Below are 17,207 nucleotides of genomic sequence, written 5' to 3'. Positions count from 1 at the left end.
TAATTAATTCATGGTCATTAGCTTAACCAGGGTTTCCATTCTGTATCGCTAAAATCTTATGTGATATTGCTGTGTCTCAGGTCACCTCTCATGACCGGGCCATGTGGCTGCCCACAGGTACCATGTACTCCCGATACCCACTAGAGATACCCCACCACGTTAACATTTTATATGGTAGCTATCCATGCAATTGTTTTGTTTAGGTTCTCCTGTCTTTTAGCTACCTCTTATCATATACTTGGATAATTACTTGTTGGTATATACATTTTATCTGTTCAGTGTATCCAACCAAGGCAGAGATTTGGAGGGGGTTATGTCAAGTGCACCTGGCTGGATTGAGAGGTGTGAGATTGCTGTGAAGGGAACAGGCAAAACATAATAGGGAGATAATTTAGATGGGGACTGCTCGCTATCCCTACCACTCTTGATTAGGTGTTGAATGACTCGAGAACGATGCTATAACAGTAGAGTTTTTAGAAGCACATCTCTGAACATTATCAAATCTTATCGCATGTAAGCTATCGTTTTCCCTATTTACTAGTTCACTTTTTTTATTCTTTTGGCTCGTTGTGGTTTTTTCCCAAAACCCTTTGCAATGAGATTGTGTGTTTGTACATGTGTTTGATAATTTTAAATGCAGTCCAAGCACAGCAACAAACAGGTTGTAGATAGGCATCCACATATGATCTCATTGGGTGGAAGGGAAAAATCATATATCATATTATAGGAGGAGGGCTGAGCATAGGATTCCAGCATCAAGAAGCCAGCTAGTCCTCGAGGAGGGGTTCGGAGGAGGGCCAGAAAGAATACTTGTTCAAGAAGAGACAGATTGATGACAGGGAAGCCTCATTCCCTACAATAATTGAAGCTTCTTAGCTCTCACTCCTCTGTGAAACCACCTTAGGTTCTATATCACCAATCAGGCACCTAATTTGATCTGAAATCACCAATGAGATCTTAATTCCTTGTGGTCTAACCACCTTGTTTGTCCGAAGTTCCAACATTACCAGACTGCCCTCCCTCGTATGTCTATCATGTCATTTCTGTTCGAGTGACCAAGTTGTCTGAAAAAATCTCTAAAAATGGACAGGTTTGTATTGGCCATAGACATCCCATCCGGGGATGGACCTTGTAAAAGGCCTGCCTAGTTATATGAGTTAATTTAAGTTAATTAATTTTTTTAAAAAATATTAAAAAAAATATTATTTTAAAAAACAAATCAATTAAATTTTTAACCGAATAAACTAGTTCGTGGGTTAATTTGTTAAGTGTTAAATTACACCCGACTTTTAGAGAGAGAGAGGGCAGTTTTGGAAAGTTAATTGACAGATAGAAAATCAAATTGGGAGTGGGGTTGAAGGAAGCCTATAATGCAACTTGTTATTTCCTCATCGAATCCAGCTCACAACTCATTGCTGGAGTTATTGACATGTTCCCCTCCTAACATGGACACACACACACGATATCATTAAATATTTTCTCTATCTGATTGGCTAAAATAATATCAAAGTCACCCTCTTAAAATCCTATCCTTCCTTGCACCTACAAAAGCCCTTCACTTCTCCATTCTCCATCGCTCTCCTCTACTCTTTTTCTCTACATTTCCCTTCTTAACATTACCATTGTTAATTATTAATCCAGATGAGAGAAATCCTCCATATTCAAGCTGGTCAATGTGGTAACCAGATTGGTGGCAAGTTCTGGGAGGTTGTGTGTGATGAACATGGGATTGATCCGACGGGGAATTACACTGGCAACTCTCACGTTCAACTTGAGAGGGTCAATGTTTACTACAATGAGGCTAGTGGTGGCCGCTATGTGCCTAGGGCTGTCCTAATGGACCTTGAGCCAGGGACCATGGACAGCTTGAGGACTGGTCCCTATGGGAAAATCTTTAGGCCTGACAATTTTGTTTTCGGCCAAAATGGAGCTGGAAATAACTGGGCCAAGGGACATTACACTGAAGGAGCTGAGCTGATCGATTCTGTTCTTGATGTTGTTCGAAAAGAGGCTGAGAATTGTGATTGCTTACAAGGTATGACTTCCACATCCTCGCATTTGTAGGTAAAATTGTGTTCAGTTTAGTCCATGTAATCATTTCTTGGCACATTAACTTTAGTTTCTTGAATTAATTATTGGTGATGTGATTAGGCTTCCAAATCTGCCATTCTTTGGGAGGTGGAACGGGATCAGGAATGGGGACTCTGCTTATATCAAAGATCAGGGAAGAATACCCCGATAGGATGATGTTAACTTTCTCAGTATTTCCCTCTCCTAAGGTTTCTGATACGGTGGTTGAGCCTTACAATGCCACCCTCTCTGTACACCAACTGGTTGAAAATGCTGATGAGTGCATGGTCCTTGACAACGAAGCTCTCTACGATATCTGCTTTCGTACTCTCAAGCTCACCAATCCAAGCTGTAAGTCTACGCCCCAATTGTGCTCTGATATAACATATTGTTGATTCTCTAATATGAATTTATGCGTATGTGTTACAGTTGGCGACCTTAACCATCTTATCTCAACAACCATGAGTGGAGTGACATGTTGCCTTCGATTCCCTGGTCAGCTGAACTCCGATCTTCGAAAGCTGGCCGTGAACCTAATCCCCTTCCCGCGTCTCCATTTCTTCATGGTTGGTTTTGCACCATTAACATCCCGTGGCTCGCAACAGTACCGAGCCTTAACCATCCCTGAGCTGACACAACAAATGTGGGATGCTAAAAACATGATGTGTGCAGCTGACCCTCGGCATGGCAGGTACTTAACTGCCTCAGCTATGTTCCGAGGCAAAATGAGTACCAAGGAAGTTGATGAACAAATGATAAATGTGCAAAACAAGAACTCATCATATTTTGTTGAGTGGATTCCTAATAATGTAAAGTCAAGTGTTTGTGACATTCCACCAACTGGGCTAGCGATGTCATCAACATTCATGGGAAATTCTACCTCTATTCAGGAAATGTTCAGACGTGTTTCGGAACAATTTACAGTCATGTTCAGGAGAAAGGCATTTTTGCATTGGTACACTGGGGAAGGAATGGATGAAATGGAGTTTACTGAGGCTGAAAGTAACATGAATGATTTGGTTTCTGAGTATCAACAATATCAAGATGCCGCTGCGGATAATGACGACGAGTACGATGAAGAAGAGACAGCGGAGAACTAAAGGGCTATTTGATTTGGTTGTTGGTTGGCTATGGTTATGGCTGTAATAAGGATGTTTTTTTTCTTCTTCTTTTTTTTTTTAACGGAGTTAATTTATGTTTATTGTTTTGGTGGTCAATCATGAGGTCATGTTTGAATAATTGTGATATTGTGAATATTATTACTATGTATAATTGTTGAGTACAAAAATTGTATTATTGCTTCTTCTTCTTCTTTAATATGGATTGGTTATCATTTGCTATTAGTAATTTTTATTTATATAATATTAATATTATCGGAATTATCTTTTCAAAAATCTCAACTCTAATTGTAATTTGAGGAGGAATTTTAAATAAAATCATCATTTCTCTCTTTCTCTAAAATCTAGAAAATACATGGAAATCACTGGTTTTCAAATAAGATAGGTGTCTATTTGTAATTTTACACACATAATATAATTATATGAAACGCTTATTTGACATTATAGTTGAATCGTTTTTGCCATTTTTTGAATTATTATTTTTTAATAAATATATTTTTATATTATTTTAATGTGATAATATTAAAATAAAAAATTATTTTAACATATTTTTTTTTATTAAAAAACAGTTTTAACCGTAATTTCTACCGCAATCTAAACAGACACGAAGGGCCGTTTGCTGAGCAAATAAAAGCAAATATTGAATTCAAATAGTAGTATTAAATGAATGAGCTATGAAAGCATCTTGGGTCCATAGCTCAGTGGTAGAGCATTTGACTGCAGATCAAGAGGTCACCGGTTCGAACCCGGTTGGGCCCTCTTTTAATATTCCTGACATTTTCTTTTTCTAAGCTTCCTTTGCATCGGTTTTATCTCTCTCAACAGATGAACAATTATTAGACCACTTCAACCCAAATTCCACCCCATACACACAGGAGGAGGTGAGCCCGGGAGAAGGTCGGCTCCCGAATCACCAACTTTTCTTATGGCTAATCAGGGTTCCTAGTCTGCTATTCTTTTACGGGCCACGGATAACTAGTCTGGTCTTAACCCGACCGGCCTCTTGCCATGTGATACACCTCCTCCTACTCCTCCCATGACACAACAAGGAAAACACAGGCGGGGAAGATGATGGCTAATGTTTTCATGGCGCAGAAGTTCTTTCAATATTATTAAGAAGGGAGACACCAGTCTCAAATAACAAAAAACAAAAAATAAAAAAAATGTCGGCATCAAGAGTGACTTTTCGTCGAGCAGCAAAATTAATGTTGAAACCAATAATGTCATATTAGATCAGCTAAGATTTCAAGGGCCGGTGCTGAAATTGAAGGGGACAAGTGGACATATAGAAACCAGGTTAGGTTGTTGAAGAGAATGGTGTTTATCAAGCATTGACGCCTCTTGACGCTGTTGCTTCATGCAAATTTGACAGATTTATTTTTGTATTTCTTAAAATTTATTTTTAATATCAATATATCAAATCAATTTATCTAAAAAAACAAAGTGAATGATGCTATCCTCTGCTGCTCATTTGACAGATTCTTATTACTGCTCCTGGGAATTTTGCGGGGCTTTGAGACCAATTTAAACACTCTGCCTGCACCACAAATGCAAGCTTGCGCTTGCACAACGAAAATCCCACCGACACAATAAAAAGACATGGCTGAAAAGCAAAAATATTTGATTAAAAAACTTGACATAAATGAACACCAATTCCACCTCTGCTTACGCAGCCACAACCAATGACACTGTACATAAATTACATGGATTGCAATAACATTTTCTATTCACCCTCCAAAAGCAATTTGAAACAGCAGTTGATTCCCTCTACAAACATGTAATCTGTCTCAAGAATGTCTTAATTATTCCTCAAGATTTCTGTATTGGAAATGGTCAGCAGCAGAAGCAAGAGTATCCCTCATATCTGCATGAGTGACAAATATGGCAAACACCCAGCAAACTGACCAAACCTAACCCATCAAATAATGTTCCAAAATAATTCTTCAAGATGACAACCAATCAATGCATGCAGAAGATTGAGGCAATTTACAGCCATTTTTTTTTTGCTGTGAGGTCAAAACTCAAAAAAGCCCTGGATCATCCTGACTTGAAATTAAGCTTGTGTTCACCATTGGTGGTCGTCTCAAGGAAGAAAAGAGATTTACTTTGACCCTTGTCCTTGTACTATCAGGCATTTGTGCTCTTATTTTCAAGAGTTGATCCCTCTTTTAGAGCTGCTTGTGCTTCGTTCTCCCTTCCCAGCACAAAAAGAGCTACTGCTTGTAAATAAGATGCAATATGCCAAATAGGGGATATTGCCTGGGCTTGCAATGCATCATTTAGGGCCTCCTGGGGCAAGTTGGTCATGAGGTAGGATAGACTTCGGCGTGCATGAACGGTTGGGGAAACCATGTTTCCAACGTTAATGAACTGCAAATTGATAAACTGTGAGCCCAATTTGGAAATTTTGATGATAACCAATAGAACAATTTGGAACATTTGATTGGATACAGAAATACATTAACCCTACAAAAGAATCCTAACATTAAGATCTCATTGTTCTGTAATGATAGACTTCTTTTCTAATTTACAATTAAATTCGCTGACGCCCCCCTATACTTATTTTCTCCACTTTAATAAAATCACTTAATTAATTCACTTCAACCCATGTCAAAGGTTATTAAGAAAAAACAGAAACAAATTAACCTGGGAATAGAGTTCAGTGGCAGCTATAAAATCTTTGTGCTGGAAAGCAATATCTCCCTTCTTCGTATTTAATGTTTCCTGCTTTTGGTTGGTCCACATCTGGAATGAGAGCTACATGACAGTAAGAAAAAAAAAAGCAGATCATAGGAAGCAATGTTACAGCTGAACCAGTCAGGCATATGTAAGAAATCAATGACATGCATCCAATAAAGGGGATGAAAACACAGGATGAGTACACTCGGTGGGAGTAAAGAATCAAATGAGTTTTCCCTAGCATCACATAAAACCAATAGGGAAAAAGTGGCAAAAATATACAAACATGAGCATACAAGTACACAGACACTAACTAAATAAATGCTAATGGGGAAACTGTGAGCATCAAGCCAATAACAAGAACCAATCAAGAAATATCAAGACCCAGTACATTCATGTAATATTGCCATGCTAAAATCAGAAGTAAAGTATTCAAATGTTAAGGTCAAAATGATGCTAGTGTAGCAAAACCTTGAAGCTAGAATGATTTGTCAATTTCTTAATTTTTAATTCCATGGATTTAGCATAGCAAAAGTGAAAATCAAGATTTTCTTTGGCAGAACTATAGGAAAAACCATGATCTGACAGAACAAAAACCAGAATCTTTGAATCTCTAATTAAAGAAACTGATAATAAATGCCCAGATGATTGAATTAATAGCATTACATTTTTCCATTTTACAATATCAGAAACAAACCTCAGTAGCTGTACCCTCGTCATCTTTATACCCAAGCTTTTCTAAAATCTCATGTATGGCAGTCAAATCCATTCTTAAACAAGCCTCGCCAAGTGGTGAAAGAGGTAATGCTGCAGCAGCATCTTGTATCCCCATCAATTCATGAGAAGGAACCTGCAAAACAGTTTACTAAATAATTCCTTTGAAGCATAGAGTGATTCAAACCTTTTAATTCTCACCAGGAAGACAAAAGCGTATGGCCTATTATAGTTTGTAAAAGTTCCATGAGATCAGCACCAAAACTCAAAGCAATAGGTCAGAAACCAGACGTTCCAAAAAAAGTTTTAATAGGACCACCAAAGCAAATCTGAAAAGAACTGCTTGTTGCTGGGCCCGACAAGAAACATTATTTTGACCAAATACCATATTTCCAGATATCAGGTCATGTAATTGAATACTCATTTATGACTAAGAAATTTGCTCATTTTATTTTAATTTTAATTGCTTTGAGTAAAATGAAATTGCTGTATGTGGTAGGATTTGTTTGAGAAACTCAAGGGCTTAAAAAGAATAAATTCCCAGATACTTGAGAGTAAGTGAATAACCAACCTCGGTATCCTTCTGAAGAGGAATCAAAGCAGCAACTAAAGACCTTGAATTTGGTCGCTCCCGGGGCTCATATTGTAAACAACGTGAAGCTAACCGCACCAACTCAGTTCCATCATCATTTGTAAATTGGCCTTCCAAGCAAGAATCTGTCAGCATTTGAATATTTCTGTCCCTTATCAAATCCAGTGCCTGAAATAAGTTTTGAACCAAAATATTAGATGCCAATTATGTGATACTCCAGATGTTGTGATGGATAAAGACAACACAGTAAAATAAATTTTAGTTTATTGTTCAAATATTTCAGGAATGTCTGGAAATCTACTAAGAAAAAAAATGAATAACAGAATAACTATGTCTGGTCATTACAGCCACAGCTTTTATCCCAGGCAACGGTCCCAGATTATTTTGTGATTCCAGTGAGAAGATGGAGCTTTTGGGATGCACAGCATAATAAATGAAGAAATTTACAATAAAACTCACTAGCAGATGCTTGATATTTCAGTATCAAAACAATCCTATTGAGGACGGAACTTACATGGCTGGGAGGAATATGTTTCCCACTAAGAAGGTCCAGCAAAAGGGTGCCAAAGCTATAAATTACACTTTCTGGTATTACCCTTCCTACAGAATGAATGAATAATTTAAGTTATTAAGGAGATAAAATAATCAAGAAACCATGATCATGATAGCTGATTAGGCAAATATTCGACGAGCATAAATCGTGTTAAGAACTTTAATAGGATTAAATTGAAACATCAATTCCACGTGCCATGTGTACAAAGATCAGGGTGAAGATTAGATGCGCAATAACATTTAGCTTGTTTCAGAGAATTAGATACCCGTCCTCAGATACTCAGGAGGAGTAAACGCCAAGTTTGTACTGTAACTTTTTCCATCTCTCCTGTTCTTCATCAGACCAAAGCATGAAAGTCTAGGGTTGCCCTCCTAATAAATAGAATGATAAGATGAACATGAACTCTGTTAAATCCTAACATTGATACGGAACACATTAAAAGATAATGACATACTTACATCATCAAAGACAATTCTATAAGCATTCAGATCATGGTACAGAGCACGTCCCTTGCTGGTACAATATTCTAGAGCTTGCGCAAGATGGAGAGCCACTCTAAGTCGCATTGCCCATTTCATTGGTTGTGTTTCCCCTGAAGAAACCATCGGGCCAGCATTGATTTGTAAGGAAAAAAAAAGAGAAATTAAACAACAAGGCTGCTCCCTGGTATTGTTGTTAGGTGTATTAATTCCAAACACACAGCCAGGAGCTCAAGCAACAGTAATGGTGACAAAAACAAGAGTGAATCTTTTGCGTTGCAAAATCTGTAACAGTAGAAAATTACTGTTTGTAACCAGGAATAATGATATAACAGAAAGGTGCTGCATTTCCTCCATAATCTACTAAATGCACACACAAAGAGACATAAATTTCCAATAATAGGTATACTAATTGCTCAATATGAAAGAATATATAATGCGAGCTTGGAAATAGAAGAAAGAAGCTGACAATATCCACTAGATGCTAAAGCAAACGAAAGGGCACCAGAGACAGACTTACAATGGAATAAGTGTTTGGCTAATGTATCATTGGGCATAAACTCTGCAACAAGTAACCTCTCATCCCCTTCACCACAACAGCCAAGTAAATTTGCCAACCTATGGTTCCGGAGCTGACCGACAGCTCTTGCTTCTTCCTAAATTCATAGAACATTGCAGTTAAGGGACAGCATTATCATGCTAGTGGCAGTTGTATACAGTAGATGGAAAAGGCATGACTTCTGTGAATATGGTATTTGGTAAAGAGAAACAATATGCTTCACTTACCAAAAACTGCCTGGCATCAGGCCAAGCTGATCTATTAAACCGTTTCACAGCAACCCTCCTCTGATTCTCAAGCTTCCCCTTATAAACCACATTTGGAGCCTTTTCCCCATGTTCAGAAACTATATTTTCTACAGAAAACCCTGATGTCGCCATCCTTAGGGTTTCAATGTTGTATTCACGAAATGCAGGCAAATTGTCAAGTTCACTCTTCTCTTCATTAACTACAAAGACCGAACAAACCAATGATCAAAATGACACCAAATAAATAAACTAACAAAAACCACCCCTTCCACTTACCCTCATTGCGGTCCTCGGGAACTGATCCATTATAGTCAGAGCTCCAACAACACTTAGTAAGCTTCGAACACTCGCAGCCCATCCCAATACCACAATTTGAAAGCAAAGGACTAATTAAATCAAATCTTCAAGGCCCAATTTTTCTCTAGCTCAAACACTCCATTATCTTCAGTAGACTTAGCCTTTCTTCAAATTTTACAATATCTCAATGGCAATCGTGTATATATATATATATATATATATATAAACTGCAATCCTCACTGCAATAAGAATAGAAAAATTTGCCCTCAAATACTTTTTTTTAGAACAACCCAATTAACCAATGACAATAACAGTACTATTCAAACATTTGATTCTACAACAACCCAAAGCTACAAAAATCAAAATAAGAATCTTGAATTGTCACATCATCAGTTCTCTAAATAAATATATAAAAAGAGCAAATCCTAATACTTATAGAAAAACATCATTTTCTTCAAGTACAAATTCTTCTTTTCCCTATGAATCTAAACTCCCACAAAAGTTATGCAAAAAGGTAAGCAAAAAAGAGTGATTTCTAGATGCTGATTTATATCTTTTTCCTAAGCTATCTGAACAATCAAACAAGGGAAATCATCAAAAAAAAAAAAAAAGAGGAAAGAAAAACCCTTTAGTCCACCAACAATCAAGCCAACAAACTTCACCTCTCACTCACTCACTCTCTCTCTATCCCTGCATCAGCTCAAGTGGTTCACTTTATTACAAAAAAAAATAAAATCAAACCCACAAAACTTCACACAAAAAACACAAAGAAAGAGAACAAAAGAGAGAGTCTTGAACCTGAATAGAGGGAAGTGAAGAGAAGACTTGAGCTTTAACAAATTTCAAGAGTAAAGAAAACAAGAAGGGGGTCTTTTTATTACAAGGTTTATGTGTGTTTTTTGTAGTTTGTGTTTGGCAATGCAAGAAAATAGAAGGAACTTGGCTTTTTGTGAAGTTGGGTTTTAATGTTTTTTCGAGTTTCTGAATCCGAGAGAGATCCTTCAGTTCCTTTCTCTCTTTCTATGCAAGAGAATAAGAATTTTGAGGGCTTTGAGATTTGGATTAATATATCAAACTTTTTTTTAAGACCACTATATACATAGTTTAGTATATATTTATAGAGAGAGGGAAGGGGGGATAGAGAGACATGCGTGAGAGCCTGAGAGGTTTCTCTGTCTTTGCTGGGTGGTTTTTGGATGTGTTATTGTCTTGTCTTGTTTTTATTATCAGTCTATATTTTTTTCTCAATTTCCACCGACATGACACTCACTTTTTCTCATTTTTCTACGAGTAAGCTCCCACTATCAATCTGCCCACCTGTACTGTTTACTTAGATCAGCTATAGGAGATCATCTATTCAGATCTTGGAAATAATAAACTTGTAAGAAATTCACAAGGTTTTGTTGAGAGAAGTCACTTTTAACTATGGTTCCTTGCACACTCTCTAACATGTTGGGTTGTTAGGTTGCTAGGTTACGGAAAAAGAGAGACAGAGAAATACTAGTTTTGGTGGGAATGGTTTCTGTTTTCCATCAACTATAAAAGTGGGACTTGTCTCAAAACATCACCAACTCAAAAAACATGGGACCTTGAACAAAAGAGATACGGCCATTCCTTTTCTTGTTTTCCTTTTGTTTTTGTTTTTGTTTTTATCGTTTGTTTGATGATTCATTTATGATATGCAATTACAAGATGACTATAATTGTTATAATCTTGTTTTGACGGGGGTGGTGTTTGCGACGGTTGTAACTTTTTTTTTTAAAGTTTTTAAAAATGCATCAAAATAATTATTTTTATTTTTTTAAATTTATTTTTATGTTTAAATTATAAATGTTTTAAATAAGATATAAATAAATATATCTCATATAATTGTTTATTAAACATTTATTGAAAATATATATATATATATATATATATATATATATATATATATATATATATATATATTTGCACCCTTTCACCCATCAATCAACCACCATCCATGCATTACTAAAAAAAAAAAAACACTCATCATCCACACATAATTGGTTGAACAAAACCAGAAAAGAAGGAAAAAAAGGAAAGATTCCAGCAAAAACAAAAAAAAGAAAAGAGGAAAGGAGAGAGTAATAACACACTTTATGATAACCATGGATAGATGACAAGTAGAGAAATCAGTGATATTGTACTACCAAGGATTTTCTGAAAGAAAAGAAAGAGGTCTATATTACTTATATCTACATGAAAGTGTGATTACGGATCTTGCGGTTACTTTTTAAAGTGTATTTCACTTAAAAATATATCAAAATAATTTTTTTTATTTTTTTAAAATTATTTTTGAAATCAACGCATCAAAATGATCTAAAAATACAAAAAAATATTAATTTGAAGTAAAGAAAAAAATAAAAAAAATTTTAATTTTTTTCAAAAACGTTTTTGAAACGTAAAAATAAATAGAAAGTATGGTATCTCATTTTATTCACTTTTAAACCTCTTTTTATAATATTTTTTTTATAAACTGAATTCCATATTTGAAACTCAAACTAATATCTTAAAAGAGTTACAAATATAAGAATTTATTTAACTATTTAACTCTAATTGAATTCAATCCCGGCTAATGTTGCTAAATTCGGTTTCTGAACTAATAACTAGCTAGGTTGACTGTGCTTGTCAACGAAATGAATTAATCATGGAGAAAAACTTAATGATCATCATCCCAAATGTGCCATCTCCTCTCTGTGAATCCATTGCAAATGGCAAAGCTTTCATAATCACAGCAGCAGAAGATGTGGTACAAATTAATAGATTGCCATGATTGAAGAAACAAGAGGGCTCTGTATTCTGGACTTCCTCGTGGATGCTATTCAAATATAGCACCACTTTTCAGCCATGGTTTTGTCGTTTAATTTTTAAATTGCACTCCAAATACTTGAATTATTTCATATTATAGTGTCGTTATCGGAGCTTCGAAGATTATCACGATGTTACAAGAGATAAAAGATGGGCACCAACGAGCACACATGTATAATTGAAGCAACATGAATATTTCACTTCCAATGGGGGGTGCTTCATAGTGAAGGTGCCATCAATATTTATATACATGTGAATGTCATTTACACAAGTAGGAGGTCTAGAAATGGAACATTCTAAAGTGGACATTTAACTCTTTAGGTTGCATTGGGAGTCAATAATGCTTCCACAGCCAACTTTTCTTTATAAAAGTAAGGTATTAATATAAGAATAGTATTGATCTTACCCCAAAGACTTTCCGAGATCAATTTTCAAACCTTTCAGCAATTGAATCTATAGAATTTATCCATTATTTAATAAATGGGATTTTTAAAAAATAATTTTAAAAAGAAGATGTATGCACCAGAGAGAGAGAGAGAGAGAGAGAGAGAGAGAGAGAGAGAGAGAGAGAGAGAGATTACCTCAACTTAATTGTAAATGCATTTGCCATGAGATTACTTGCCCGATTAATCATAGTTGTTGACAGGGAAGTGGATTACTGCCTAAATTGTTCAATTTCCATTTTATTAAAGCATCGAGTACCGACAAACATGATTATGAGAAAGCTTTCTCCCAAATCACCCTTGATTAAGGATTTGGATTAGGACAACATCATCCTAATTCCGAGAAACTCACCACCCTCAACTTATGGACTAAAGTCTAAATTCCACCTACCCAAACCCGAACCATAAAAATAATGGGTTTAGGTTAGGCTAGTTAAAGCCACCAAGTTGGTGATTTGAACTCAAATTTTTTTTGTGAGATCCACCACCCTCAAACCCACTTCATCATGGTGGGATTGGGTTAGTTTAGCGCGGGCCTACTAAGACTAGGTCTTGTGGAACTCATATTTGATATTATGATAGTTGTTGTTGTTGTGATTTGAAAAAAATTATTTTATAAAAAGTATTTTTAGTTGAGGTTAGGTTGGAAAAATATATTTTTGGTTAAAACTGTGCAATAAAACGTGAACAATGCAAGTGAAATCAATTAACTGCATTGGTTTTTCAAAAAAAAATTGTTCACGCGAACAGTGCTAGTGAATTAAAATTCACTGCACTGGTTTTTCAAAAGAAAAGAAAAAAACAATTAACTGCACTGGTTTTTCAAAAAAAAATGTTCATTTTAATAAACAGTGCGACAGTAAAGTCATGCTCCACTATTCAGTGGTTCCTCTCGACGAGAAGCAGCAAAATATTGCTTTTATAAAACATGCGGCACAACTGAATTTTTGATGGTCCTACCAACATTAAATTGTGTTTTTTCTTTCACCGAATATTTATATCTGTGACTATGAGTTAAACTCACCCGCAATCACATTAACAAACGGCCTGATGTAATGGCAGAGTCTCGTGCTTATCAACTATTTACAAGGTTGATGTTTAGTGTTTAATGCTAACATGACCTTTTTATTACCATGAAACTCATGGAACGGTGTAAATACATGCTTGTGTCAGAGTTTAACCCGTCTAAATATCTTATTTCACAATTAATAATATCATCATTGACTACTAGCTAGAGGCTATTATTCATGCAACTATCTCTAAAATAGATTACATATATAGTCTATTCGCATCTTCGCCCTCAATAATTCATTCAAGTTGACGTGATTCATAACTATAATAGAGCACCAAGTGAGTTTTTAAACTCGTTCTACTCACAAGCATTCATAGAAGAATATTCTCCTGCATTTATCATTTTTATTTATTAATTTTTATACAGAGTTTTCAAGACAACATTCTCATTAATTATATCTGTGCTAAATTTAGCATAAGAGGTTCCTAAACTATATAAAAAAACTTGTTTTTCCAGGAGATCGATCATGGATCGCTGATCAAGTTATTCGTCTTCAACCCCCAAGCTCGTAAACCAGCTGTGAAAGGTACTTCAGAATCCTTAGTTTGCTTAAGACTTCATCACCAACTACAAAGAAGAAATTAATACTAAAATACAGCAGCATAGAATTATTGACCCATAACAACGAAATCTCTAGCTGTTTAATGTGGACAATGTTTGAGTCGAAGTTGATTCTCTTGGCAATTTAAGCAGTGCATCTCATGCCCGCGATGATATGCTTTTCTTTCACAAGTCAATGCATGCAATATTTTTAATTGGGGTAGATAATTCAACAATTTAAGCAGTGAATCTCATACCCACGACGTTTGAGAGTACGATAATAGTTGTTTTTCAAAATATTTTTTGCTCAAAAATACATCAAAATATTTTTTTTAATTATTTTTTATATTAACATATTAAAACAATCGAAAAATATAAAAAATATTTTTTTTATAAATATCATTTGGAACGGAATTCTGAATGGCTTCTAAATCAAAATCCAGGTAGATTGAATGTTGATTTTGAAAAATAAATAAATAAAAAATTTAAAATAGAATTTGAACTTTGATGATTCTTTGTTAAAAGGTTACCTAACTAGTAATGAGAATATTTAATGGGTGAATTCATTGATATAATAGGTTGGTTTATACATGATTCGGAAACTCAAGATATTAATCATATAAAATCTCATTAAATAATATTTTTGTAGAACTCTTTTGGAAACTATACTCCAAGCAGTTGATATCAAATAATTAAATGGAGTAATAAGTTTGTTGAAACACCTGGCACCTAAAAATATCACAAGCTTTTCTGCACCAATCTTTTCGCGAGACTGAGAATTTTGCTTGGCACGAACAGGATATCATACTGATAATCATTAGCTAATCAAACATGAAGGGAATCGACTATAAAAACAAGATCAAGCCAATCTCAGGAACCCTAATTAAGATGCTTTAACCCTCCCATGAGTCCCATCGCTATCTCTCTTCTATTTTCATCATCATCTTCATTCCAGCTATGTAATCATGCCTGACTGCCATTATCAAAGCTAGCTAGCTGCTAGTTGTTGGGCCATTGACCTACAAATCATAAAAACAAGAATATATGGAGGAGCTAAAAGTTTCACTATCCAACTGGAATGTGAATCAAGAAAAGACAAGAGGCTTTAGCCACAAACTTCGTGACAGCATTTCAAATCTACTGTTGAAGTTTCTAATTCAAAACTCCGCAAATCTCTGCAGCTTAATTCCCGTGCTTTGGTGCAATGAATTGAAATGTGGATATTGTTGATTCTGTTTATTCACTGAACAGGTTTCATGTGAAAATAAAAAAAAAGTGTATAATTAATTTGTTATGAAAATATATAATAAATAATAAATTATAGAAAGAATTATTAATATTAATTGACCGCTAAAGCCAAAAGTTGATCTTCATGGTAAGAAGCAAAGTATGGATGCGCATATATGAATAATTTTTTAATTTTTTTATTTAATTGTGTAGCAATAAAAATAGATATTCGTAAAAAAATATATAATTTAAAATTCAAAAAAAACTTTAATTCTTTATTTGAATAAGAGAGAAATTAAATAACGTATGTTATGTGACATAACTACTAGTATATATAAAGAGAGAGAAATATAGTGATGAACATATAAAAGATTAAAAAAAAAAAGATATATTTTTACCTTACTTTAATTTTCATAAAACTTTGTACTATTTAATTCATTAATTCATTAGAAAGTTTAAGAAATGATGATTGATATAATATGATGAGGGTTTCCAAGAGAGGGTTTTAAAATCATTTCGATCACTTGGTGTGGAATCAAAGAGACAAAATGAAAAACATCATAGGATCTCATAAAAAAAAAGTGATAAATTGTTGTCGCATATACACTTTGGTCCCTATGCTTTTGAGTTTTTTTATTTAAATCCTAATTTATTGACGAAGAACAATTTTTCTTGGAATAACAAGGCCCGTGAAGCTTCGATATACTTAAAAAAGCTTCGTGTGCAACACCAATACTAGCATTACCCAACTTTGATAGAGTTTTTGTATTAGAGGCTAATGCTTAGGAGTACATGGTAATCTTGATGGGAGTATAAAGATGAAGACATTATTTAGAGCATGATTAGTTTATAACTTAAACAAATCACGAGAGTTTAAAATATCTTTTAAAATAAAAGATTGTATAGAAGAAATAACTAATTAAGCTACTAGGACCCTTTATAGCCAAACAATAACAAAAAATTTCTTAATGTAACATTATATATTTACTTTGTCTTTCTTTTGTTTTCTGCTTCTTAAAATATTAATTCTTAACTACTATCTACGCTTAAAGGACAATCCTTAAAGATTTTCTCTGAATAGTTTTAAAAATATACTTTTCACATATATCATATGTATATTTAGAGGAATAAAGTTTTCTAAATGTTAGTCCTAAAACCTCAAACTTAAAAACGAAAATAAATTTAGCATTGATCAACTTTTCACATATATCATATGTATATTTTTTTTGTTACAAATTAATTTTTTATTATTTTGAATCGTTTTGATGTATTAATATAAAAAATAATTTTTTTTAATATATATATATATATATATATATATATTATTTTGATGTATTTTCAAACATAAAATACTTTGAACAACAATAGCTATTATAATCTCAAATACTACTTTATTATCCGTCTGACTATGGCCTCAAAAGATCCCAGGTTCATCACCAAAGAAATGCTATTCTAGCTCATCAGATCTTCCATCAGAAGTTATATAGTATGCACATTTAATTTCAAACTTATTTTAAGTTGTTCTATGTATTATTTTTTGCATTCTGGTAGTTTTATGTCTTTATTAATGATTAGAATGAATATTATTTACAGATAACTAGTGATCAAGGTGGGGCAACTTTATTGAGTACAATAGAACATTACTGGCCAGATGTGGATCCATCATCCAATAATCACGACTTCTGGACTTGAGAATGGAAAAAGCATGATTCACGCCGAAATCTATCCATTTTCACATATCTTCACAAGACTGTAAGCAGGCGTCGGCTTATACTTGGAGTCAGATA

The 17,207-nt window shown here is 34.4% G+C and overlaps 2 protein-coding genes and 1 non-coding gene across 4 annotated transcripts; 2 read left to right on the top strand and 1 right to left on the bottom strand.

The window, feature by feature from the left end:
- The first annotated feature begins 1,522 nt into the window (after positions 1–1,522).
- Positions 1,523–3,413, top strand: LOC133702104 (tubulin beta chain-like). Its single transcript, XM_062126316.1, has 3 exons — positions 1,523–2,035; positions 2,152–2,421; positions 2,500–3,413. The coding sequence occupies exons 1-3, from the start codon at positions 1,642–1,644 to the stop codon at positions 3,168–3,170; spliced, it is 1,335 nt and encodes a 444-aa protein (XP_061982300.1). The 5' UTR covers positions 1,523–1,641; the 3' UTR covers positions 3,171–3,413.
- Positions 3,414–3,875: 462 nt separating this feature from the next.
- On the top strand, positions 3,876–3,947 carry TRNAC-GCA (transfer RNA cysteine (anticodon GCA)). The gene has a single exon. It is a non-coding gene; the product is annotated as a tRNA-Cys (tRNA).
- Positions 3,948–4,792: 845 nt separating this feature from the next.
- Positions 4,793–10,507, bottom strand: LOC133701859 (serine/threonine-protein kinase BSK7-like). Of its 2 annotated transcripts, none has more exons than XM_062125999.1 (11): positions 10,108–10,507; positions 9,289–9,548; positions 8,992–9,212; positions 8,726–8,861; positions 8,185–8,318; positions 7,992–8,097; positions 7,688–7,773; positions 7,153–7,341; positions 6,565–6,717; positions 5,835–5,933; positions 4,793–5,558 (listed from the first exon to the last, which is right to left on the bottom strand). In XM_062125999.1, exons 2-11 carry the CDS (start codon positions 9,368–9,370, stop codon positions 5,316–5,318), a joined length of 1,449 nt encoding a protein of 482 aa, XP_061981983.1. In that variant the 5' UTR covers positions 9,371–9,548; positions 10,108–10,507; the 3' UTR covers positions 4,793–5,315. The 2 variants fall into 2 exon arrangements, with proteins under 2 accessions (XP_061981983.1, XP_061981982.1); XM_062125998.1 differs by having other exon boundaries at positions 5,835–5,945; positions 10,108–10,506.
- Between the last annotated feature and the right edge of the window lie 6,700 nt (positions 10,508–17,207).

Source organism: Populus nigra, chromosome 8 (genome assembly GCF_951802175.1).
Source record: "Populus nigra chromosome 8, ddPopNigr1.1, whole genome shotgun sequence".
Lineage (NCBI taxonomy): Eukaryota > Viridiplantae > Streptophyta > Magnoliopsida > Malpighiales > Salicaceae > Populus > Populus nigra.
This window is presented reverse-complemented; position numbering and strand designations above follow the sequence as displayed.